This window comes from Phycodurus eques, chromosome 16, assembly GCF_024500275.1.
Source record: "Phycodurus eques isolate BA_2022a chromosome 16, UOR_Pequ_1.1, whole genome shotgun sequence".
NCBI lineage: Eukaryota > Metazoa > Chordata > Actinopteri > Syngnathiformes > Syngnathidae > Phycodurus > Phycodurus eques.
The window spans coordinates 15,007,659-15,034,489 of NC_084540.1; the positions used below are offsets into that span (position 1 = coordinate 15,007,659).

At 45.6% G+C, this 26,831-nt stretch overlaps 1 protein-coding gene across 1 annotated transcript; it reads left to right on the forward strand.

Moving 5' to 3' along the window:
* The first annotated feature begins 692 nt into the window (after nucleotides 1-692).
* setd1a (SET domain containing 1A, histone lysine methyltransferase) lies at nucleotides 693-26,696 on the forward strand. The gene is made up of 20 exons (XM_061700341.1): nucleotides 693-1,558; nucleotides 5,375-5,473; nucleotides 5,553-5,823; nucleotides 7,475-7,605; nucleotides 7,677-7,936; nucleotides 8,788-10,411; nucleotides 13,717-14,697; nucleotides 15,348-15,503; nucleotides 15,573-15,657; nucleotides 15,723-15,859; nucleotides 15,947-15,983; nucleotides 16,541-16,727; nucleotides 16,824-16,858; nucleotides 18,615-19,849; nucleotides 21,728-22,079; nucleotides 22,195-22,376; nucleotides 23,566-23,676; nucleotides 24,594-24,713; nucleotides 24,795-24,932; nucleotides 25,924-26,696. Exons 1-20 carry the CDS (start codon nucleotides 1,361-1,363, stop codon nucleotides 26,095-26,097), a joined length of 6,513 nt encoding a protein of 2,170 aa, XP_061556325.1. The 5' UTR covers nucleotides 693-1,360; the 3' UTR covers nucleotides 26,098-26,696.
* The last annotated feature ends 135 nt before the right edge of the window (nucleotides 26,697-26,831 follow it).

Below are 26,831 nucleotides of genomic sequence, written 5' to 3' on the forward strand. Positions count from 1 at the left end.
AGTACAAATACTATTGGTGCGCGCAGTGAATGGACGTTAGTCCAAACGGTCGGTAAAGTTAAAACCGAAGATTCGATCTAATGTTTTACTACATGAACATTTTGATCAAAATAATATAAAAAAGTTACACACTTAGAAACACTTTGTCATTTACAATCTTAGCGGTGTGAATTGGTATATACAATAGTTATTAATTTCTTAGCGCTTTGGATTCCAGCAGATAGCCACTAGAGGACGCTCCGCTAGTTCTATTTGAAAACACAGATTCAATCGCGTTTCAACGTTATAGTTTATGTGAAATAAATCGATCAAAATAATATACACGTCATTTATATCGCAATATATTGTCACTTAAAGTTGTTTTGGTTTTAGTTGGCATCATATCTGTTAGGTCTTTATATATATATTTTTTTTATTATTTTTTTTTTTTTAGTGGAAAGTGCGAATCAGAACTCGCCTGCTGTGTTCGCCTACCCAGATGGAGAACAGGCGAGGCGTTCAGGTTTGTTACGCGGTGGCCGCTCTCTTCACAATATTGGGCTATTAAACGCTAAAAACAACTCCCCGGTGCTCCGCATGGGCTCGCGTTTGCATCGACTATCAACCGGAATGTTAGCAGCGTCGTTTTCACCCGCTACTTTCGCATAAGCCTGGGGCTCGCAGCTGTCCCGTTTGTGTTTTGGTGGGTGGACTGTTTTTCTTGTTGCCCGGGCGGGCCTGGCGGCGGGCGGGCTGCTACTCTCGGATGAGCGGGCTCTAGGACTCTCGGAGGTGGGAGTCTTGTATTTTCGGGTAGAAACCAAACCCTAGAGTCCCGGAAAGTCTTGGACAACATGGCTGCTGATTACAATATGCTATCGATTGCAGAGTGTGGCTAATATAAGCAGTTTGGCTTCCCAAGTTGACGCTTATGCTAAGTTAGCGCTAGCCGACGTTCGGGATAACTTGACTTAGCATTAGCAAAAAAAAAAAAAAAGCTAACTAATTTACCGCTGTTGTGTTCCACTCGAATCGACTATAATGTCATATGTATGACCCGAATAAGAACCCGATTCGAGTTTTGCTAATTTGAAACTCTTGTGTGAAGAGCTCAGCCTGGTTGCGTTTTGTCGCTTCTTGTTAGCATGTTAGCATAGCTAGCTCAACTAAACTAGTGCTCTGTGACGTAACTCGCTCGTTGTTTTGACAGCGTCTTATCCGGAGCGGCGAACGTCAGCCAACTATCGTCTTTTATGCTTTTCGCCGTATTTATTTACGATACACAAGTAGTTACTATTCACGGTTCAAGCTTGTCCGTTCTTGGGTTTGTTTGTGTTTACAGCATGAGTTTCATATTGCCAGTCCAAAGCCGTGCACTGACATGCTTGTTTGTTTCAATCCCGAGACACCATGTCAACACACGTGTTTTTGCAGCTGTAGGATGGATCCAGACAGCGGCGCAGACGCACAAAAAGCTGTGAGTTTGCAATGGACGAGCTTCAAACTGGTCCAGGACCCGGCTACCAGACGGGTGGCGCAGAAGATCTACAGATACGATGGAGTGCATTTCAGTGTGCCTGTGAGTGTTTTTTAAAATTATTATTTTTTTTAATTTCACATGATAAACCCAGACAAAGTGACATGACCAAATGCAATTCAGTCGCAGTGTGTGTTGTTCTACAGTGTTACAGTTGGCATTTGGTGCAGGCAGCGTGGGTTCAGCCGCTGCTTAGTGCCACTGTGAGTGTGAATGGTTGTCTGTTTCTATATGTGCCTTGTGATTGATTGGTGACCAGGCCAGGGTGTAGTCAGCCTGGCTTTTGCCCAAAGTCAGCTGGGATAGGCTTCAGCTCCCCATGACCCTTAAAAGGAAAAGGAGTGTACAAAATGGATAGATGGACTGTTGCTCGCACGCCTAACGATGATGCTCAACTCACTGCAAAGAAAAACAAAAAAACAAATGTTGACGCTTGTGGCTTTTTCATTTCTGTTTGGGAACCCCTTGGCACTACAGTCGTACAAACATGGCAGAGCATGCCATAATTCCATCAATTTGTGCTCTCTTTCTTCTGTCCAATTTGCTATTGTTTTGAGAATAATCATGTGATTCCACCTCGCATTTTAATTGACTGTACACGTCTGTGCTGGCTGGCTTTAAGCCCGTCATACAGAAGAGCAACGTAGTGTGTGTTTCTCTAACTAGTTTTAATCAAACCTGCTGCAAACAAACTGAACTAGACGGAATTTAAGGCTGGCCGATATGGACCTACAATTAATTTCAATTAATAAATTGGATTCCTTCACTGTATTGGTATATATCGCAATATAAACGTAAGTGTAGAAATTATAATGGAAGTATTTCTGAACGTGTTACATTGTCCTTTACCTAATTTTAATAGCTAAAAAAGACAGCAAAAAACAGTAGTTTTGCGAACATTTATTGTGCAGATCTTAAATAACATAAATATTTAATATAATATATATACACACGGCGGCCGACTGGTTAGAGCGTCAGCCTCACAGTTCTGAGGACCCGGGTTCAATCCCAGGCCCCGACTGTGTGGAGTTTGCATGTTCTCCCCGTGCCTGCGTGGGTTTTCTCCGGGCACTCCGGTTTCCTCCCACATCCCAAAAACATGCATAAATTGGAGACTCTAAATTGCCTGTAGGTGTGCATGTGAGTGCGAATGGTTGTCTGTTTGTATGTGCCGTGCGATTGGCTGGCAACCAGTTCAGGGTGTACCCCGCCTCCTGCCCGATGACAGCTGGGATAGGCTCCAGCATGCCCGCGACCCTAGTAAGGAGAAGCGGCTCAGAAAATGGATGGATGGATATATACACACTTTTGACCATATAGATATATATATATATATATATATATATATATATATATACACTTTTGACGTTATATGCTCCTCCTACTGACTGACGTATACGGTGAAGTACTGATTAATTTCTGGGTTTTGGATGCGTGTGCTTACTGTGTAGCTGTTGTTATTTTCTCTACAGACACTTATTAATCTACCAGCTAATTTGCTGTTCATCGTTGGTTACTCGCCGCTGTTACGTGGTTCAGCCAGACTTCTATTAAAAGTATGGCTGGGCCATTATATTATTGATGTCACAATTTCTACCGATATTTTGAAGGTATTTCAATTCAGCTAGTGTTGAGTCCATGTCACAAGACTTGTCTAGCCAAGTAGAGATAAAGTTACAAATATCTGAGTCCAGTGTTAAGTTGAGCAAACGCCTCGTGTTTTACAGTGTGGTTAGTGAGACTGGCTCATGACGCGATGTGGTGACATTGTGTCTAACTTTCACTGTGAGTCGGAATTTATAAAGTGCTCCCAGCGCTTCTCAGCGTTACAAACGTACAACAAAACATGTAACTATACAGATAGTTTTACACGTGAGAAGCAGATAGCATGAGTTCCATGTCGGGCTTGTAAGAGTTGTCTCCCTTGCTGAGTTGGAGATCCGACTTCAGGAAGACCGGGTGATTTAAAAAAAAAAGAAAAAAAAAAAAGTTGAGAGGGACAGGTTGATGTCATCTCATTATGAATCTGAGTGGGAAGCAGTACTATCTGCGTCCTTTTCAGCGGCACCTCCTCGCCCGACGACACAGGGGACCGCTTGCAGGGGCTGAACGCGTGCGTCTGTTGGCGGTTCATAGTAACGAGAAGGTGCGCTTTCAACCACCAAAAGACCAAAAAGACGGTGACTTTCAACCACCATGTCTTATATAGTGAGACTGTGTTAAAGGAAGCATTAAAACATGCACTCGTGAATATGCTACCACATCAAATTTGTACTCGCACACACTGGAAAAGGGGTCATATATGCAACCATTTTGGTCGCAGTCGATTGTGTGCCGGTGTCTCCAAAGTGATGTGGAGTAGTGCTATTAACTAGCCGATGTGCAAGGTATGTTGGCTCGCTAAAAAATTGGCAACACTGTGTTTATTCATTTAAAGAAGTAGCACCCAAGTGATTTAGTGGAAAGCATAAAAAATGTAAGCGCAGTCAGTCCAGGCGGTCACTCACTGCTACCAGTACAAGTAGCATTAGAAGTTAGCCACTGCTAGCGGTGAGGCCACCAGACCAAAGCAACCAATCAGTCCATCGTGTCATTATTCGGTGGTTTGTAAAATGGCAAAACTAATTAATCTGCATTGTTAATAAAGATGCTGCACATTTGAAAGTGGCACGGTATGTGGCATCATAACTGGAGAATGATAATGTTTACAAATCCAGTGTCTTCATTATCTCTGAGGGGGCAGTTTGTTTATTTTGTATCTTGTACCTCCAAAAATATTCAGGACTTCAAACGAGTGCACTGTTGTTATACTATTCTAAATTTTTGCATTGTTCAGTGAAAATTGTTCTTTTCATTTTTCTATATTTGCCTTATTTGCTTAGTATACTGATATCATGTGGGGGTTACTGTTTTAAATATTGACTATGAGGAGTGTTGTTAACAAAAGGCGTTAATAAAATGTTGAACACCTTTAATTTCTTTAGTTTTCAGTACAGATGCTTTAAACCCGGCTATTTGAAAAAGTTTAAAGAAAATGATTTTAAAAATCGTGATTGTAATCGAGATCAGACGTTATAAAAATTTTTATTGTGATGATATTCTTGGGCCAGATCACCTAGCACTATAAGTCTACTGTACCACCTAAGCACCTTTTCTGGTGTTTCGCTAGTCTACTTTCACGTTATCTTAGCGGTTAGCATGGCTTCTTCCTCTTCCGTTCTCTTCTTGCTCGTTGTGTCGCATGCTTAGCTTATCATCTTCCTTTAGATATGACCATAGTTGTCAAAAGTGCGGTTTATTAGCTGACATGGAGGCGAGGAATAGTGACCTGGAGGAATTGCTCTGTACCGTGTAAGGACAGTGTTTTACCAAGCTAGCTATCCAGCTAAAGCTCGTAGCCACTGCAGTGCAAGGTAGTTTAGCGCCTAGCATTCCCCAAGTAGTTACCAAGCAGCTAGGTAAGCAGGGAAGATGACTCTTCAATGTGGACACACTGTTTTTTAGCCAGCTCAGAGCTGATATAAGCCACACAATTTAAAATAAGCAGTTCTGGCAGCTTCTCCACCTTTGTTGTCAAGATGTGCTTTAAGTAGGGGTGGGCGATATAGTCTCTAAATTATATCACGATATTTCATGGAAATTTGCAATGAATTTTTTTTGTGGTTGAATAAAATAATGTTAAATGTTGTTTCCCGCTAAGGACGCCAGCAAGTTTGGGATTGTTAGTAGGTCTGCAAGGGTCAATTGCCGACTGTACCGTGATTGTCCAGTTCCGTCTAGTTCATCTGTGTTGCTCTGTGTGTGGCTGGTTTTAAATATAGTGCACTCCAATGCCTAATGTGTACTCAATGTTACCAGGACTCTGGATTCCCACCTGTGGGTGAACTGCGGGACCCGAGACCCCGCAGATTATGGTCCAGGTATACAGAGATGGTCCTGCCAGTGCCAAAGTTTAAGGTGAGAAACTTCCACGCATCTCAAACCATCGCTCAATCCGATGCGTCTCCCCCCTATGGGTTTTCTCCCCGCTGCACAGCTGGACGAGTTCTACGTGGGTCCGATCCCCCTAAAAGAGGTAACTTTCGCCCGGCTCAACGACAACATCAAGGAGCCCTTCTTGGCCGAGATGTGTGCCAAGTTTGGCGAGGTGGAGGAGATGGAAATCCTGTTCCACCCCAAAACCAGGAAGCACTTAGGCCTGGCCCGGGTGCTGTTCACCAGCACACGCGGTGCCAAGGACACAGTCAAGCAGCTACACAACACCTCAGTCATGGGCAACATTATCCACGCGCAGCTGGACATCAAAGGTGAGCCGGGGGGACTGTTGGCGCACCCCCTGTCTGCCCTGCACAAAAAAGTGAAAAAAATAAATAAATCTTTGGGTGCTCTTATTGTAAGTGAAAAAAAATAAAAACAAACCCTTCCAATGCCTCCTATTTAAATTCGCCTTTGCAATTAATGGAGTGATGAAGGGTTTTTAACTGTGAAAATAACGTACGTTATTTCTGCTACAGTGACGTTATTGCTAACAAAAACAGGCATGGAGTGTAACTTAAGCTAGGCTAGTTAGCACGACGTTAACAATGCAAATTGAACGAAAAGCATGACCGATGCCATGAAGCACGCGTCGTCATGACACATGGCAGAGAGTGTTAAACTTAAACGGGAGACTTGTTTGGTCGTTGGTATTTTCACAAGGTCGTTGTAACTTATAAACTTAACTGTCGGAAAGCACTGCTTGGCCCACTCATTTTACTGAGAAGACTGAGGATTGAATGACATGATGTCACATCTCTAAGTAGTTGGCATCATTCTGCCCTACTTAAGACACCATTCAGCATGTACCGGTACTGTTTTATAGACTGGGCTAAGAATAAAATGGACATCCATGAATGTCATCATCTTTTTCTCGTGTTGTAATGAGTTAGGCGGCACGGTGGCCGACTGGTTAGAGCGTCAAACTCACAGTTCTGAGGACCCTGGTTCAATCCCCAGCCCCGCCTGTGCGGAATTTGCATGTTCTCCCCGTGCCTGCGTGGGTTTTCTCCGGGCACTCCGGTTTCCTCCCACATCCCAAAAACATGCATTAATTGGAGACTCTAAATTGCCCATAGGTGTGAATGTGAGTACTGGTTGTTGTGAATGTGAGTACTGGTTGTTTGTTTCTATGTGCCCTGCGATTGGCTGGCAACCAGTTCAGGGTGTACCCCGCCTCCTGCCCGATGACAGCTGGGATAGGCTCCAGCACGCCCGCGACCCTAGTGAGGAGAAGCGGCTCAGAAAATGGATGGATGGATGGATGTAATGAGCTAACGTATATTTAAAATTAAAAAATAAAAAATAAAAAAAGAGTGGGGGCACGAAAATTGGCAAAAATCTAGCCGATTATGATTATTTTGAAAAGGGCTAAAATTGACAGATTAAATCGGCCGGCGGATTAATCGGTCTCTGTAAATGAAAGAGAGAGTGGAAGTTCATGTGTGCCCAGGGGTGTCACACTGAGGCGAAAACTGGCACAACTGTCCTGGGCCCCTGGCTCCCTCGCCCTTACCAAAGAATTTCTGAAAGGAAATCTTAGCCTCTGACTGGTTGGCCACCCCTGAACTACATGAAGCGGACCGGAGTAGAAGAAGAAACATGGATAGGCCAATCTCATTTATTTCAGCAGAAGGGGAGTATTTTGGTTACCCAGTTGACAACAGAGATGGAAATCTTGTAGTCCACAAGACCCAACTTAGCTGTATTGAGATACAGTCCTAATAATTAACATATTGTGGAATCAGCTGCATTTTTGTCGCGTTGATTGTATTCAGGTAATATACCTTTTAGTGGTACCAGGCATTAAAAATAATAAGAAATCAAAGAAACAAGGGTAGCCTAATTGTTTTCCCATGACTGTGCATTTGGGCCAAGTAACTGGGGGAGGAAAAAAAAAAAATCATATTTTTTGTTCTACAGGCCAGCAAAGGCAGAAGTATTACGACCTGATTGTGAATGGTTCCTACACGCCCCAAACGGTACCCCTGGGGGGCAAGGCCTTAGTGGACTGCCTCACACCGCAGACCCCCACACAGCCACAGCCTGATGTGGTAACTGTGATAAATAGAATATATATTTTATTTCACTTCCAAACGCCAACACTTCATTCCTCTGCGTGCAGGCTGCGGATATCCGGCGGCGTCTCTCCAGTGAGCTGGCTGTGTTGGCGGCGGGTGTCCAGCAAGCCCTCAAGTCCGGAAACATCACCCCTGGCTCTGCGGATACCGGTTTCGGTGAGCAGCGCCTGGACACGCCCCCATCCTCCTCCTCCGTGACGGGCCCTTACACTTCGGGGTCCTCAGCGTCCTCGCAGAGCGGGACGCCATACAGCTCCAGATCCGGGACGCCGTTCTCTCAGGAGTCCGGCTATTCCGGTGCCAGGTGGGTTGTTGGCTCAACTAGCAGTCCTAGCTTGTTAACAGAGTTATCTTGGAAAAAGAAAAAGATAACACTTTAGCACAGGGATTCCTAAACTTCGTTGCATGCACTACCGAGGATGCATCACGTTAAAAGTAGTAATAATGGCAGTCTGGTATAATCATTACTATTTTTATTGTACATTACTATTACTAAAAAAAAAGTGAGAAAAGATTGTGTTTCCATGAAATTAAAAGGTTGAATATGAACAGTTACTCAGTACAAAGAATTTAAAAAAATTAAAGCTGAATAAGAGTGAAGAAAGCTAGCAAAATGGAGGGGTGCGGCAGACCAGGAGAGGAAAAAATGAGCAAGTGTCCCAACATTTTCATGCCTGGTTGCTCTTTTGTTTTGACCTAATGGTTTGTGACGATATATGCTGGGCAGAGGGGGGTGCACCAAACTCTGTTGGGATGGTGAAAGGTGGTGTGTGGCTAAAAAAAAAAAAGCATTTTTCTGGGGAGAGGGTAATTCGTTCCTCTGCGTGAGAGTGTTTGGGGAATACCTAGAATTCTGTCTATTTTTCTGCTCCGGCTAAACTACGAGCATCAGCGTGTTAGCATCTTTGTGAAAACAAAACAAAACAACAACAACAGAATCATACATTGCAGAGACTCTCAAACTCCTCGGGGTGTGCAAGCCCCCACAATTGGGTTTATGAGATTAAAATAATGATGGTAGTCTGGTATAATTATGATACATTTAATAAAAGAGTATAGACAGGCTATGTTCTGACTTTTTTTAAGGAGTGAGGAGGTGTGGTAACTCAGGAGGTGTGCCGCTAAAATTTAAAGTCTTACTTTTCTCACTGGCAGGCACAGTGGCTACAACTCAGGCACTTTGGGAAGCGGTTACCCCCCTCAGGACATGCTGCCTTCCTCCTCCTCCTCCTCTGCGGTTTCGTCCACAGTAGGTGGCGGATTCAAAGTGTCCCGCTACTCCGAGGACGTCCACGAACCTTCGTTGTACCACCGAGGTCGTCCCGGGTACCTCCCTGCCGCCTCGTACCGTCCCAACGAGCCGCCTTGCTACCCACCGTACCCTAATGCGGGAGGACCCGGCCCCCACATGGCGCACCACTCTGCCATGCACCCGCTGCCTTTAGGGTCCCAGTATGAACAGCCTCTCATGACTGAGCGGGACAGAGACTCGGGAGGGCGTTATGGGGCGGTGGGCGGCATCTCCAGGCGGGCGTCTTACCATCACCAGCAGGACGCCAACTCCTCCTCCTTGAAGTATCATTCCCATCATTCGCATCATCACTCGGAGCGCCGGGAAGAGCGGGGCTACCGGCGTGAACGCGTGGGCTCACGCTCAGGCGACCACGGGCATCAGCGGCACCGCAACCACCACCACTCGCACAACCACCACAGCAGCCGCAGGAAGAGCAGCCACGACCGCGACAGGGACCGGGAGCGGGATGGAGACTACTCTGGCAACTCCGACCCCAGATACAATTCCAACTCGTACCGCTCTTCCTCCAACAGTATGTCCCCACCACCCTCGTCCTACTCTGCGTATTCTTCCTCCAAAGATCCCACCCCAACCCCTCCTCAGGGATTGGATGCGTCCGCTCGTCTGGGGGGCACGAGCCTCCCGGAGAGGGGCCCTGCACCCTCAGTGGGTGCCCTTCCGCCACCCCTTCCCCCACCGCCACCGCCCCTGCCACCGGCATCCGTTATTGCTGCAGCTGTGGCCGAAACGCTGGGCACACTTGATTTCAACCAGGATAGTCCTACCAGAGAGGAGCAGTGGACCAAGCCCAAACGCCGTCCCAGCACGCCACCGGTCCCGCCAAAGACACCACCACCTTTGTCCCCCTCCCATTCCTCCATCGCCTCCTTAGCCACTTCACCTTCCTCCACCTCCCTCCCCCAGCAGCCTCCCACATCCGGTACCTCACCATCAGGCCGCCGACGTGGTTCTGCCTCCCCGGAGCCGGACTCTACCAATGAAAGCTTACCATTCGCCTACCATAGCAGCAGCCTGGACTCGCGCATTGAGATGCTCCTCAAGGAGCAGAAGGCCAAGTTCTCCTTCCTTGCTTCCGATGAGGAAGATGAGGTGGAGAAGCAGAGGGGTACACGGTCAGAAGGCGGGACGAAAAGAGGGCGACCTGGTACTGACACGGTCGAGCTCACGGGCGCCAACCAGGCAGGCAATGGCAGGGACAAGGAGAGGGGCAAAGGGGATCGTGACCGAGACTGCCTCAGGAAACGAGGTAAGGTCGCCGACGTTCGGAAGAGTCCCGACAAGCCGCCGGCTTCCACGCCGTCATCTTCCACGTACTCACCTCATGTGCCGCCCCCGGAAGAGCCCTTGCCGCCGATCGGCCCCACTGGGACGGACGTGGCCCCGGAGGAGTCGACACAGGACCAGAGTACTGACGCACGCAGCAGGACAGGAGCACACACGCCACCTTACAACGGACAGAGTCAGGTAATCGCTTGTCATTTAGCCGTCTTCGATTGCAGTTATTTTATTCACTTTCACAGGGCGGGGATTTCACCTGTCAATCACAGGACTGACACAGGATTTAGGTTAGGAGCGTTCTCCTTAAAAGATGTTAAGCAAAGTATCATTAATTGTGTTAATGCTAAAAAAGCCACTCTTTGTCTGTGGCTGCTCTCATGCAGTGTGCTGAAAAGCATTCACACAAAGACTGTGATTATTCCGCCTCTTTTTTGTCTTTCCAAAATGTCGACATTTCTCAACCAATTTAGACTGTTCCAACGTCACAGTGTTGAAGGCTTTCAGGATGTGCAGGAAGTTGATTATTTTCCCCGAAATTGGCACTTTTCCCATAGTTCCACATTGTCCATTAAAAAAATTAATTCCAATGGGGTTTCCGTTGGAATGCATGGAGACATTTTGAAGATTTAATTCATCTTTACCTATTTTTTTCTGCTCACTTAACTATTATTAAAACCTTTTCAACTTTAAACTGTTCAGTTCACCTGGGAAATTTAGGAAAGTATTTTGCACATTGCCCAAATTCTCATTTTCCCTGACATCCATCCATCCATTTTCTACCGCTTATCCAAGGTCGGGTCGCGGGGGCAGTAGCTTTAGCAGGGACGCCCAGACTTCCCTCTCCACAGCCACTTCATCCAGCTCTTCCGATGGGATCCCGAGGCGTTCCCAGGCCAGCCAAGAGACATAGTCTCTCCAGCGTGTCCTAGATCGTCCCCCGGGTCTCCTCCCGGTGGGACGTGCCTGGAACACCTCACCAGGGAGGCGTACGAGAGGTATCCGAATCAGATGTCCCAGCCACCTCATCTGGCTCATCTCTATGGAGGAGCAGCGGCTCTACTCTGAGATCCTCCCGGATGACCAAGCTTCTCACCCTATCTCTAAGGAAGAGCCCGGACACCCTGCGGAGGACACTCATTTCAGCCGCTTTTATCAGGGATCTTGTTCTTTCGGTCACGACCCACAGCTCGTGACCATAGGTGAGGGTAGGAACGAAGGTCGAGCGGTAAATGGAGAGCTTCGCCTTTCGGCTTAGCTCCTTCTTCACCACAAAGGACCGATACAAAGTCCGCATCACTGCAGACGCTGCACTGATCCGCCTGTCGATCTCCCGTTCCATTCTTCCCTCACTCGTGAACAAGACCCCAAGATACTTGAACTCGTCCACTTGGGGCAGGATCTCATCCCCGACCCGAAGAGGGCATGCCACCCTTTTCCGACTAAAGACCATGGTCTTAGATTTGGAGGTGCTGATTCTCATCCCAGCCGCTTCACATTCTGCTGCGAACCGCTCCAGTAAGAGTTTGAGATCACAGCTTGATGAAGCGAACAGAACCACATTATCTGCAAAAAGCAGAGATGCAATTCTGAGGCCACCAAACCGGACCCCTCTACGCATCGGCTGCGCCTAGAAATTCTGTCCATAAAAGTTATGAACAGAATTGGTGACAAAGGGCAGCCTTGGCGGAGTCCAACCCTCATCGGAAACGAGTCTGACTTACTGCCGGCAATGCGGACCAAGCACTGACACCGGTCGTACGGGGACCGAACAGCCCGTATCAGGGGGTTTGCTACCCCATATTTCCGAAGCACCCCCCCACAGAACTCCCCGAGGGACATGGTCGAACGCCTTCTCCAAGTGCACAAAACAAATATAGACTGGTTGGGCGAACTCCCACACACCCTCGAGGACCCTGTCGAGGGTTTGGGGATTGTCGCCACGACAGGCACCGGCTACCTTACGGCCACAGCTCCGTTCGACCGACTCTGCAATAGAGGCGCAGAACATGGTCCACTCGGACTCACTGTCCCCCGGCTCCCCTGAGACGTGGGTGAAGTTCTGCCGCAGGTGGCAGTTGAAACTCCTTCTGATGGGATTCTGCCAGACGTTCCCAGCAGACCCTCACAATGCATTTGGGCCTGCCAGGTCGGACCGGCATCTTCCCCCACCATTGGAGCCAACTCACCACCAGGTGTTGATCAGTTGACAGCTCCGACCCTCTCTTCACCCGAGTGTCCAAGACATGCGGCCGCGAGTCCGATGACACGACCACAAAGTCGATCATCCAACTGCGAACTCTGGTGTCCTGGTGCCAAGTGCATGTGTGGACACCCTTATGCTTGAACATGGTGTTCGTTATGGACAATCAGGTTCTGATCGGGGGGCTGTTCCTCCCAATCACGCCCTTCCAGCTATCACTGTCATTGCCCACGTGAGCATTGAAGTCCCCCAGCAGAACGATGGAATCTCCAGCGGGAGCGCTCTCCAACACCCCTTCCAAGGACTCCAAAAAGGCTGGGTACTCTGAACTGCTGTTTGGTGCATAGGCACAAACAACATTCAGAACCCGTCGCCCACTCGAAGGCGGAGGGAGGCTACCCTCTCGTCCACCAGGGTGAACCCCAACGTACAGGCGCCGAGTTGGGGGGGCAATAAGTATACCCACACCTGCTCGGCGCCTCTCACCGTGGGCAACTCCAGAGTGGAAGAGAGTGCAACCCCTCTCAAAAGGACTGGTACCAGAGCCCAAGCTGTGTGTGGAGGCGAGCCCAACTATATCTAGTTGGAACTTCTCGACCTCACACACCAGCTCGGGCTCCTTCCCTGCCAGAGAGGTGGCATTCCACATCCCTAGAGCCAGCTTCTTTAGCCGGGGATCGGATCGTTGACCCCTATGGCCCCTCCCACAGGTGGTGAGCCTATGGGAAGGGGGACCCACGTTACCCTTTCGGGCTGTGCCCCATGGGTGCAGGCCCAGCCACCAGGCGCTCTCCTCAGAGTCCCACCTCCAGGCCTAGCTCCAGAGAGGGGCCCCGGTGACCTGCCTCCGAGCAAGGGAAAACATCTTCCTGAATTGTTTTGTCATCATAGGGGTTTTTGGAGCTGTGCTTTGTCTGGTCCCTCACCTAGCACCTGTTTGCCATGGGTGACCCTGCCAGGGGCATAAATCCCCAGACAACTTAGCTCCTAGGATCATTGGGACACACAAACCCCTCCACCACGATAAGGTGACAGCTCCCTGACAAAATTCCTAAATTATGGAGACATTTTACACCTCGACCTAATCCTTCCACATTTCTTGACCAATTCAAAAAAATCAAACAACTCATTCAGGACATCTTAGAAACATTTGTTCACATTCCGAAATTCCTCATTTAATTCATTCAAATAATTTTCCTTTTTTAAATTCCTGAATTAATGGGGACAATCTTTCTAAATTTCTCAACCGATTAAAACTATTCCAGTATTAAACATCCCTGTTTCCTTTCAGTCCTCCCCTCATTCCTCCGGGGAAGACATGGAGATCTCTGATGAGGAGGAGGGCGAGGTGTCCATCACGACGGTTACCACCCACCAGTCCTCCATCACCTCCTGCTCCTCGCCGTCATCCACCCAGGCGGTCATGCCATCACAGGCGGCGGACCCCTCGTCGTCGTCGCACCCGCCCATCTCTGAGTCGGCACAGCACTTTGGCACCTCCGTGCAACCGCCTATCCCCTCCTACCCGCCCCACCTGCCGCCCCCGCCGGGATACTCCCTGCAGCCGCCCCCGCCTCCTGGGATTCCGCCGCCGCCCCTCATGGAGCTGCACACTGAGTATCCTCCGCCCATGCCTCACCACATGTATGACTATGCCAGCTCAATGGAGCTAATGAACCAATACACTGGTGGGGCGCCCATGTCCTTCCAAATGCAGACGCACATGCTCAGTCGCCTGCACCAGCTGCGCATGGCATCGTCGAATGGCACGACAGGCCCGGGCGAGGCCGCCACCGGGGACTATTCCTCCTACCACCTGCAATCACTGCCGCCCCCGCACCACCCTTACATGGAACAAGAAGGGAGCGGGGCAGCCGCACACTACGAGCAGGATCACCGCTATATGCCCCCCCACATGCCTCCCTACCCTTACACTGACCCGCACGGCAACCAGATGCCGCCTCCTTCGCACCTCCCCCCTCCACACACTGCATGGCCACCGCACATCTTAGCTGCGCACTATCCCTCCTACATGCCGCCGCCCACCTACGGCACCATGCCACCTGGTGAGGGTGGTGAGTACCAGACCTCCGCCGAGGAGATATCCCTGCTCCCCGAGAATCCTCACGAAACCACCGTGCAGATGGCGCTGGCCACGCTCATCCAGGAAATGAAGAACATAATGCAGAGGGACCTGAACCGCAAGATGGTGGAGAACATCGCCTTCGCCACCTTTGACGAGTGGTGGGACAGGAAGGAGACCAAAGCTAAGGTAAGGAATTATAAATTTAAATTTTTTGTCACTTTTTTGCATTTGTACTATAATTAAGGCGATTATTCATCATAACCGCTACCTTGCACAATAGAAATATACCAAACAACGAGAAATAAACCACAGTCAAAATTCCATGGCATACATGCGGACATGTTCTTGCAACCTAGCATCATATAATTACATTTGTAGTGGAACTGTGTGAGGCTTCAGGCTACGTCCCTATTGCATTTTCCAGTTAATAAATCACTTCTATATTCATCTGAAGGCTTCTTTTGCACAATTTATTTAGGTATGTAATCTCAATAAATTGGAATAAATGTATTCTAATTTGAATATATTTTTATTTAGCGTTATAGTGTTAAGAGTTATATATTCTAATTCAGAGTGTTTGTGAACAAGTGTTCCAGGGACGGTGGACTGCAGGTACAGCTCAATAAATTTGAATAAATATATTGTAATTATTAATTAGAATAAATATATTCCAATTTGTGAATATATTCTAATTTATTGAGCTGTACCTGTAATCCAGAGTCCCTGGAACGCTTGTTCACACACACACTTAATACAATAGCTCCTGTCAGCTGTCTCCATGCACAATAGAAAATTAATTTGTATTTTTTTTTCACGTTTTATCATCTTTCCTTCAGCCATTCCAGACAATGTCGGCCTTGCGTGATGAGGAGAAAAAAGAGGAGAAAGTGAACCGTCCTCGCGAGCCCTTCATGTCTCTGGTGGATTGGGCCAAGAGCGGCGGTGTGGAGGGCTTCTCCCTGCGGGGAGCACTCAGGCTACCATCCTTCAAGGTAACTAATGCTTCGCTGTCAGAGAGTGTAACAATTGACACAAACACTTTAAAAAAAAAAAATGTGCAGGTGAAGAGGAAAGAGCCTCAGGAACTCATGGAAGGAGACATGAAAAGGCCGCGACCGTCAACGCCGCCTGATGAGGACGACGAAGGTTTGCCGAGCTCATGTCATGTCATGTCAGAAACAATCCGCTTAACTCTCGTTTCTGGTTCTCAGCAGCTGACGGGAGAATGCCGGATACTGGCCGAGCGGGACGGGACAACAAGAGAAGGAAAAAGAAGCCCAGGAGTCGAAAACCTTGGGAGCTGGACAGTGAGGGAGAGGAGACGTCGGACGGTTCCTCCTCTGAAAAGGTTTGATGTTGTGCTATCTGTGTTGCTAGCTAGAGGGTAGCATTTCAGCTCACATTTCCGATGGCTACATTTAACTTTCTTTTCTAGGATGATGGGGAAGTGGAGGCGAGTGACAAGTCTGATGGTAAATAACGCTTTTTTAAACCATGCAATGTTATGATTAATGCGATGGCTACTCCGACTAGTTATTTGGATTAACCTCCACCTTGCACAATAGAAATGAACAGAAACACTAGAAATAATCGACAGAATAAAATAAAATAAAAATCTATGGCACACTCCGTCACACATGGGCATGTTTAATTTCATGATTCGTGCTGTCGCTCCTCTCGCTAGTTACTAATGATAACCGCTACCTTGCAGATTAGAAATGAACAGAATGACTAGAAATAATCCACAGTCAATTACATCCATGTCACGTACAGGGACCTGCACATTTGACTGCACCTCTGACTAGTTATTTGTATTAACCTCCATTTTGCCCAATTGAAATAAGCAGGACAACTGGAAAAAAATCCACAGAGTCCAAAAGGTCCAATGCACGCTCAGTCACACAGGGCCATGTTTCATTTGTGGCTCCTCTCGCCAGTTATTTGTGACAAACGCCGCCTTGCACAACAGAAATGAACAAAATGACTCGGAATAACCCACAGTCAAAAAACTGTATTACTTATTTTTCAGACGACGCCCTTAGCGCTGACAGTGATGACGAGAGCCTCTCCTCGTCCTCTGAGGGCTCTTCCTCTTCAGGGTCCTTGTCCTCGTCCTCCTCCGAGGACGAAGAGGAGGAAGGGGAAAGGCCCGACAGTGACGGACTGGACACCATGGATGAGTCCACCATGGACAGCACGGTGGAAAAAGATGGCCGGTATGTTCCGTTGCTCATAAGAATAAATAAATACACACCTGTTTTGTGTGCCCTGAAAACACTTCTGATGACATTTTGCTTTTGTACTTTTATCAGGGGGAAGATATTAACAAAGGCAGAGCTCAAAATTGGTAAGTCCTCTTTAGTCAACAAAGTCAGCTGCTGAACATTCTGTTAAAGCCAATAACAGATTGATGTTAACTAGGCTTTACACGTTCAGGATTTTTGGAGCCGATCACCGAGTTTAAAAAAACGATAACCGATCACCGATCTGATCACAAGATGGAGGAATGTGTCTATTTAAATGACCTGTTCATTTACTGTATGTACTTGTGTAGTTAATTGCTCAAAAAAATATATTTAAAATAAATAATGTATCTTTGTTCCTCTATTTATGCCAGTGAGGCATAGTGACAGACAGAACAAATGAATGGTATTCTATAAGAATGGCAGGAAGTAAATACAGTAATTAATGTATCCACTTTTTGTGACATTTTGTTTGTTGGTGTGCTGTGAGATTTTTCAATTGTAAAATATGTTCCTTGGCTCCATAAAGGTTGGAAATCACTGCTCTAGTCAGATCGTGTATTCAAATCAGTCAGATCAAACCGACATTACATGACAGAAATAATGGGTGCTAACTTCCTGTAATTAAATTCCTTTATTTTGAATTAAATTACTTCACCCACACCGAAACTTTAGAGCATGATTCGACAGAACGGCGGCATGTTTAGGTCCAACCGTTCGTGCTAGCAGTAGCTTGCTAGGCTACAAAACATTTTATTGCCTGCTTGTGAGCGGTATCGTATTAAAAGTATGTGATCATACCTCAAGCAAGCCTTAAACGAACGTCCTCTCCTGTCCTGAGCACCGGTGACCACCAACACACGTTTTTCCCCATTTTGTCCTTATACTAACGTCGGCGCGCTCCACTAAGAATCAGAATTACCAGATAACATTACGCCTGTCTCAGACGTGTTTTTTTGTTTTTTTTAATAACTTTGCTGGCCGTCAGATATTTACAGTACAATGTCAAAAGACACGCGACAAAGACAACATAAAATGCTAAATATCGGTCGATACCGATCAGCCCGATAAAATCGGTGTAAAGTCTAATGTTAACTAAGATTGATGTTGATAAGGATTATATTTTTCTATGTTGTGGGTTTTATTGAGACCCACTGTGGATAAATGTTTTTAGCGTTTTACGTTTAGATTAGTGCCAACACTAGTGCTTAAATTCATGGCTGGCTCACTGATAATAAACTACTGAAGTTGGTGATGCAGGGACAACGTGGCAACACTTCTTAATTAAAGCAGCCTATGTGCCATCAGTAACCACGTGAATTTAAAGTGCAATATATTACATACTGATGCTTTAAAGCAGCAACTTTCCAACATATTAAAACAATTTCCAGGTGTCTTGCAGCAAGCACACTTATACACAAAATCTGAATCTGACTTTAGATAACACTGTACATCCAACAACAGTGCAGCTCTGCTTGGCTTTTATTCCCCTTTAGCTTTGAAACGAGCCCAGCTGTTGCTTTAAAATGGCAGATCAGGTCAGTGTCAAGTCAATGCGTGGGAAACCTCGAGTGGGTGGAGGCTTATTTTATCCATCCATCCATTTTCTGAGCTGCTTCTCCTCACGAGGGTCGCGGGCGTGCTGGAGCCCATCCGAGCTGTCATCGGGCAGGAGGCGGGGTACACCCTGATCGCACAGCCAATCGCAGGGCACATAGAAACAAACAACCATTCGCACTCACAGTCATGCCTTCGGGCAATTTAGAGTAATTTCAATTAGTCCAATTTATAAAATATTAACAGCTGAGCAAAGCTGACGTTTTCCACTCCAGGCAACCCAAATTTTTTTATGTCTTCCAGGTAGAGCCAAAGACAGCCAAGCGGGACTCCTCTCCAAGCGGCCCCCGTCCCCTCCGTACCCACGTCCTCCGTCCCCCGTGGCCCCTGTCCCCCCTCTCAAAAAGCGCAGAAAGACAGTCTCCTTCTCCACCGAAGAGGACAGCAAAGCTCTGTCATCATCTTTGCCACCGTCGCTGTCGTCGCCTTCCTTGCAAACACCGGGCGAGGCTCCCCCCCACTTGCCCACCAGACCCTTGGACACTCGCACGGCTACTGTCCCGCGTACCGCTCACGGGATCCAGCTTCTCCCCTTCGCATCGAAACCGGGGGAGGGCAATGCTCTTATTGTGCCGCCGTGTGGACGGTCTCCGGATTCGGAGGAGTCCAAAAGGGTCTCCCCTCAAATTACTCCCACCAAAGCTGCCGGGAAACGGGGCTCATTCAAAGACTCTCTCAAATCCTCTGCCTCCGCTGTCATGGTGTGCCGCACTGTGCAGAACCTCCCACTGGACCATGCATCCATGTGCAGGATTGCCTTTGAGGAGGCACCCCCTGTGTCTCTCCTCAGCAAACGACCCAGAGGAAAGTCCCGGACCACCACCATTCCTACTTCCCTCCGAGAAGAAGACGAGGATGAGAAGGAGCAGAGGCTGAGGCTCCGGGAGCAGCTCGGAGCATCCAGCCTGCTCCAGTTGGCATCAGCCTCCACCGCTGACTTGTCGGTGCTGGCCGATGTGGCCCTGAAGATGGAACCCGACGCTGGAGACTCTGAAGAGACTGAGACGTCGGACGAGGCCGAGGAGCAGAAGATGGAGGCTGGCTTCTTCTCCGAGGAGGCTCTGCTCCGTGTCATGAGCCCAGAGAGCTTGGTGGTCTTCATGGAGCACAACTACTGCAGACCCCCCATCCTCTCAGCACCACCGGCCCTGAAGAAGACCTCCTCCAAGCAGGAGTCCTCTGTCCTGCTCCCAGCCGACCTCAATGCTATGTCTGGGGTGCTAGAGGCGCCCGAGGAGGTCATTGGCGAGGCGCTTCCCCCAAGAGGTGATTCGGGAGAGTACTTGGGATTGCTGTCTGAGGAGTCGAGCCAGGCCACCTCTACACATCTTCCGGCCAAGAAGCCACTGGTGGGCAAAGCGATAGAGCTTGAGAAGAGTAAAAATAGGAGAAGTAAAGACAAGGAAAATCTGGAGGTTCTTCCAACAAAGATACAGAAGGAGACGCCAGCCATGAAACAAAAGAAACGCAAACTAGAGGTGTGTGCTTTTACTCTTAAAGGAACCAGTCCAGCACATCAATTATGCAAAATGACTGCATTCATAAAAAGGGAAACCAAAAGTGTACATGTCAAAAAATACTGGATTGCACTGCTAAAAGTACACCCAATCGTGTCCAAAAAGTACTGGAACAACATTTGGTCATTGTGGACCATGCGTTTTAATCAGACAAGTACTTGCTAGTTAGTAAACATGCTGCTAAAAGTACCCACAATCACATCAAATGAGTACAAGAATCAAGTATATGTTCAGTGTGGCACATGTGATTTAACAGAGCATTCACAGCTGGCAAGTAGCTATCGCTACAAAGAATTTACTGGAACTAGATGTATGGTCAGTCTGGGCCGTTAGCGACCAGTTAGGAATCATTCAACTAATAGTGGAGATGCACTAATACCAGTTTTTTCAGACTCGGTACAGGTACTAACATGGGAGTACGCTGATACTGAGTACCGGTCTTGCAATTGTGATAATTGTTTATTTTAATCAAATATTGGAAAAAAATTACTTTTCCACTCAATTACTGTATATCACGTTTTAGATTAACGACTCATCATTATTGACATTTTAACATCCAACTGCATGTTTTTCTAACAGTCTTGCTGCACATTTTACTTATAATGTAGCCTGTAACACAGGTCATTTCAGTGATGTGGGATCTCAGTCTGAAGACCAGGGGACACTACGTAAAAGAAGTACATATAGTAGGCGAGACAAAGTACAATGAAGAGACAAAGTAGAATTAGGTAGTGGTGGGAGTAAGTCACAGATGTGTGACTCACAAGCAAGTCTCAAATCATAACCGTTCAAGTCTCAAGCAAATCCCAAGTCACTGTGGGGTTAAAAAAAAAATCAAGAACGTTTGGGGGCGGGGAATCAAAGTCAAGTAGAGCCACCACGAAATTTCAAGCAAAACGAGTTAAGTCATTAATTAGTTGGTCATTCGTTGGTTTAAGCAAGTCAAGTCATACAATCTTGCTCCAGTCGCAGCATATATTGGAGTGGTAAAAGTTTTTTTCACAATTTTTGCCCCCTACAAATCATATCCCTAAAAACAGTATTTACACCCTATAAAAGTTAAATGAACAACTGAGATTATGACTGAATTTTTTGCACTGAATTGTTTTAAAGTTTCAAACTCAATTTAACTGAACTTTATTTCTGAACAAACTATGTGCACTTTGATGACAGCCTTGTAACTCCTACGGTTCTTAAGAGAACAAAATTAAGCAAAAGCCAAGACTGTTTTCTGTTGGTCGAATATAATTAAATGTGTACCTAATGAGCTAATGGAGAATGAAAAAGATTCAGAAATCAGGGAATAATACATAAAAATGTTGCCGCCCTTCAAAAAAAGTTATTTGAACAAAGTCTGCATTCCTCCTGTGTCCTCTTCTTTAATTAAATCAGTCGTGTTTATTTTATTTAGAAGCACTGACTCTGAGCAATTGACAATTGTCATTAGATTAAAGGTTATGTTTCATATGCTGTGGTCTAAATTTTTAAAACATAGTGCAGAAAGCTTTATCACAGTGCCGACGCAACAGATGACATTTTAATAGAGAAACCTCAATAAACACATTCACTAGTGTGAAAATTATATTCACACGAATCTACTCACAACTTTTACTGTACTTACTAATAGTGGAACGCACTTTTGTCAAAATTTTTATTGGCTTGATCGTAATGCAAAGTCATTCCATACAGCAGACCTATACCGCAAACGTCTCCACACTTTTATTTATTTATTTAATCTCGACAACACCAGCAATCACGTCAAAAAGGTGCTAGCATCCACAACCATGTTGGAGAAGTACTAGAACCAGAACCGTGGTGACATTGCCTTGGTATGTGCAGGACTCCGACGCAGAAGAGGATGTGGATGTAGAGGAGCTGGAGTCTGGCGAGCTGACAAGCACCGACTCGGAGGGCGAGTCTGCAGTGGTGGTGGAGGACGTGAGGAAGAGCGAGCGCCTCTTCCTCCAGGAGGCCGGTGTGACGTCCAACAAACCCCTGCCGTCCGCCGAGCCTCCGGCGATAAAGTACGAGAACCGCAGCGAGTTCGAGCAGATGACTATCCTATATGACATCTGGAATTCGGGCCTTGACGGCGAGGACCTGATGCTGCTGAAGACCACGTACGAGAAGCTGCTCCAGGATGACCACAACTCTGACTGGCTCAATGACACCCACTGGGTGCAGCACACTGATATCCTTCTCACACCGTCTATCGAGCTTACTGTTAGACCACGGGTTGTACGTTGCCAATCCCTGTTACACTCATGTTGCTAGTGTTACATATTGACCTTGACGCTGAGCCGCACTGACTAACTTGCCCAACCCTCGACGGAAGAAAAGGAACGTGGACGGGCAGCTGCGCGAGCACGTGACTGGCTGCGCCAGGAGCGAAGGATACTACGCCATCAGCCGTAAGGAGAAGGACGTCTACCTGGACTTGGACCTACCCGAGCAGGTCATACGGGAGGTAGAGAACGTCGATAGCTCGGTAAGTTTGGGCCCCTTCACACACTGCACCACAGCGCACGCTAGGCCGGCACACGATACTTTTTTTCATTTTGCAGTCGAAAAACCTGACGTATACCTGCAAAACAAAAATGACACAAAAAAGCATATAGTGTGATGGAGGCAGTTTTTAAATTCTTTAATTTTTAAATCTTGAATCTCAACGAATTTTAAGAACTTAAATTTGCAAAGGGAGATCAATGTTTCTTTTGATTACTGTGAGTCACAAGCAACAAGGCTGTCATCAGAAAATTGCTTAAAAAAAGACAAACCTACTATAAATAACTGATTGACATTGTTTACAATATAAACTTTATGTAGAGTCACTAATAAACTGAGATGTAAAACAGATATCTTTGAAAATTAGTCAAAATGGGTTTTCTGTTTAAACTGAAGCCTGATTTTGTACTGTACAATGAAAGTGTGGCCCATATTGGGGGGGCTTAGCGTCAAACCTTATAACCAAGAAGCATATTGATGTCAATGTGGACTAAATATTAGTTGTTTGTTCTATTATTGTTTTTATTTCTTTTATGTCTTTTGAAAACAACAAAAAGTAAAAAAAAACTTTTTTGGGGGGGGGGGTTTAAAGTAAAAAGGGTGAAAACAACTGACTTCCACGAATAGCGAAAATCTGAGAATTGACCATCGAAAATGGTTTTGAATTTCACATAAATGCCACAAGATGGCAGCAAATCACTTTATTTTTTTTTTAAGACAACGGCCTGAATAAATGAAACTCTTCCCTTCGCTTCATCATACGTCCTTAGCCACAACATGGCGTTAAAGCAATATTTTTATATGCGATGGCTTTGGCCTGAGCACGAAGTAACAGGATAGTCTCCCCACCCAAAAAAAAAAAAAAATCCACTATTTGGCGAAGTCGCGCATTCTGAGTCATGAATATGTCTGGGTTCACTGAATTTTAAAACCATCTTGAGGAATTTCACTGTCAGGGAAGAAAAGTCTTGAACGTGTGGACAAAAATTTGATGGTAAAACAAAGAGTTCTCTCTCCCGTCTTATCTGCTTTGCCAGTTATTTCACATCAAGTTCACTGAACTCCTTGGATTGAGGTCAAGGTTGTTGGGCTTTCCTCCACCTCAAGGCCGCCTGATAACGTCACAAGTCCTCCTCTAGAAGATATTTATGTTTGTTTGTTTTTGTCTTCAGGGCACCAACCGCTTGCTGTCGGAGCGACGTTCAGAGCAGCGGCGCCTCCTCACGGTCATTGGCACACCGGCCGTCATGGACTCTGACCTGCTCAAGCTCAACCAGCTCAAGGTACCGCTGACAAACATGCATGCCGATAACCACACACTCTGCAACGGGCTCAGTTTCCACACACCCTCAAACCACATGACATCTTCAAAATGTCACTTCAGTAACCTAAAGTTGCACATTTGTCTGTGCACAATGTACTACTGAGGACATGCACAAAATTATCACACAACTTTCATGAATGGGGATAGAAAAATGCATGCCACCTCATATTTGGTTAAATAATAGAATAAATATTTTATTTATTTTAGATTATTATTGTAGTTATTATTATTTTTACTGGTTTTCATTATTTTGGTGGATTTATTTTATATTTATTAAAACATTAATTTTTTGAATAATTTTGTTAAATTTGATTATATTTTTATCTAGTTTATCTCTTTCATTTTTATATTTAAATTTGTATGTACTTTTTCATTTTATAACATTATATTGTTTTATTGTTTATATGTAGTATTTCACGTATTTTAAATCCACGCAACAGCCTCAATTAGCGCCTTTCACACCACCTGGAAAAGCTGGTGTTTTTCCAGCTTTTTTCGGGGTCCCTTTTCTGTATAAAAGGCACCAACACTGACACTTTTTCGCCTTCTGGGTTGTATCAGAAGCTGCTTTTTACACTGTTTGTAAATGTGATATTTCTACATGTCGCTGGGCTGTATAAAAGGTACCAACGTGGAAAGGGGGTGAGGTGGGCCCTCTTACACTGCCTACACAAGAACATTATTTGTCCTTTAATAAATAATACTACTTTGTCGCTATGAAATGGGGAAAAAGTGAAATTTGATTATTATTTATGATCTCTCACAGCACATTGTGCCGCAACAGTGTAGAGGGGAATCGCAGTATTATTCCAAAGTAAAATTGTGAGCTTCTACAGGAGTTATATATGTTCTTTATTTATTGTGGTGGTGGTGCAGTTCCGCAAGAAGAAGCTTCGATTCGGACGCAGCAGGATCCATGAGTGGGGTCTGTTCGCCATGGAGGCCATCGCTGCCGACGAGATGGTCATCGAGTATGTGGGTCAGAACATACGACAGGTGATCTCCAGTTCAAGCACGTCAATGTAGCGCCATTGCCAACTGTCCGCGTTAATGTAATATGTGTGCGCATGCGAGCAGATGGTGGCGGATAATCGTGAGAAGCGCTACGCCCAGCAGGGCATCGGCAGCAGCTACTTGTTCCGAGTTGACCACGACACCATCATTGATGCCACCAAGTGTGGAAACCTGGCACGCTTTATCAACCACTGCTGCACTGTGAGTGGATACACTCACTCACCGATGTTCAATTAATTTTAAAATAATGAACTCTACAGTCATCCTTCACGCCCCCATTATATTGAATTTTTTTAAGCGAACATATTGTATAGGTTATTACAGTATACAGTGGACACCTGCAATTCGTGGGGACTAGGGACCTGGCCCAAACTTGAATAGCAAATTCCCGTGATAATTAACACCTCCCAAAAAGTGATTGTAATTGTCTATATTAAGTTTAAACTAGTGATTCTCAAAGTGTGGTACGAGTGCCACTAGTGGTCTGCGGGCTCTCTCTTTTGATACATGGAAGAATCACTGAATTAAATACAAATACAATGTGCAAAATTTAAAACATGAAATAGAATCAAACATATTACAATGAAGCTTGTGATAAAAAAAATTAAATCCAGTGCAGTTAATGTTTTGTTTTAATGTGCATTTTTTTCAAGTTTCATTCCATTGAACTTTAAAGTGTTGTACATTAGCGTTTCATATTTTCTAACATTTGATCAAGTGCTTTTTCTATTAAACGTGCAACATTTGAAATGAATACATTACTAGGTAAAAAAAAAGTTTTCCCGATATTTAACCACAGAATGAAAGTGGGAGTCTGCAGTTTTCAAAAACGAATAGAAATGTCAGTAGTACATTAGTAAAATGGTCTGTGAAAAAAACCTGCTCTCAATTGATTTGCAAGAAACCACCGTGCCTGATGGAAAAACAACCAATCACAAACAGAAGGCGTGATTTACAAGCTGTCCATAATTTGTCTCGCGCTGACCTGTTACCTTATCACCACAGAAAAGCACCTTATTTGTAACGGAGTGTTACTATAACACTAAATGTTATCGGTTTGAAGTTTTATTTTTTGTTAGACTCAAATTTGATTTACTTACCAATTTATGGATTTAAAATGAACTATTTTGCATCATACTGTGTAACACTCACCTTGTGCGTTTTTTGTTATTTTGTTTTTCTTCTTTCTCAGCCCAACTGCTACGCCAAGGTGATCACACTCGAGTCCCAAAAGAAGATCGTCATCTACTCCAAGCAGGCCATCGCCGTCAATGAGGAGATCACGTATGACTACAAGTTCCCACTGGAGGAGAACAAGATTCCATGCCTGTGCGGCACCGAGAACTGTCGCGGCACACTCAACTAACGCTCCTGTCGCCATCATCCCCACCCGCCCAAAAAAAAAAAACATGTCCACGCCTTGCACTTTGGTGGCCGTTTTGACCCCCCCACCTGACCCTGCCCCACTCTCGGAAGGTCCACACTTATCCACGCACAAGGAAGGCAAACACAAAATTCAGGGTTTTAGAACTTTTAATCTGACACGTTCTTCTTCTGTTCTAAAAGTGTTCTCCTTGTTTTGGGATGTTTTTTTTTGTGTTAGTATTATCTGATATTACTGTTCTGAAATAGTGTTTCAAGCTTCCATGTGATCCAGATCCATAAGTTATCTGCAATTTTAAAACAAAAACGGAATGTCCTCCCTGAGTTAGTTCTCTTATTGTTTTTATGGTGCCATTTCCGTGTCGTCGTTTTTTTTTTATTTTGAATTATTTCTACCAAATTCCTGCAGGTTTTGTCATCGCTGTGTGTTTGCACAAGTCTGTTTTTAACAGGCACTTTTTTCTTCTTTATTTTGCATTGGGTCATAAAAACAAACAAAAAGAAGGGGCGTGGGGTAACTCAAGGTTATTTTTTACTGACAAGATATTTCAACAAAAAAAAAAAAAAAAAAGGCAACGGACACTGGTCCAAAGTTTATCTGTTGAGTAGCAAAAAGAAAAAGTCTTTTTCAAGTCAAAAAGTCAGTCTTTTTCTGCTTTCCCAGATGAAGTGATGAAAAAACAAAATGGATGTAAATAAGTGTTTGTTTCTCGTAGA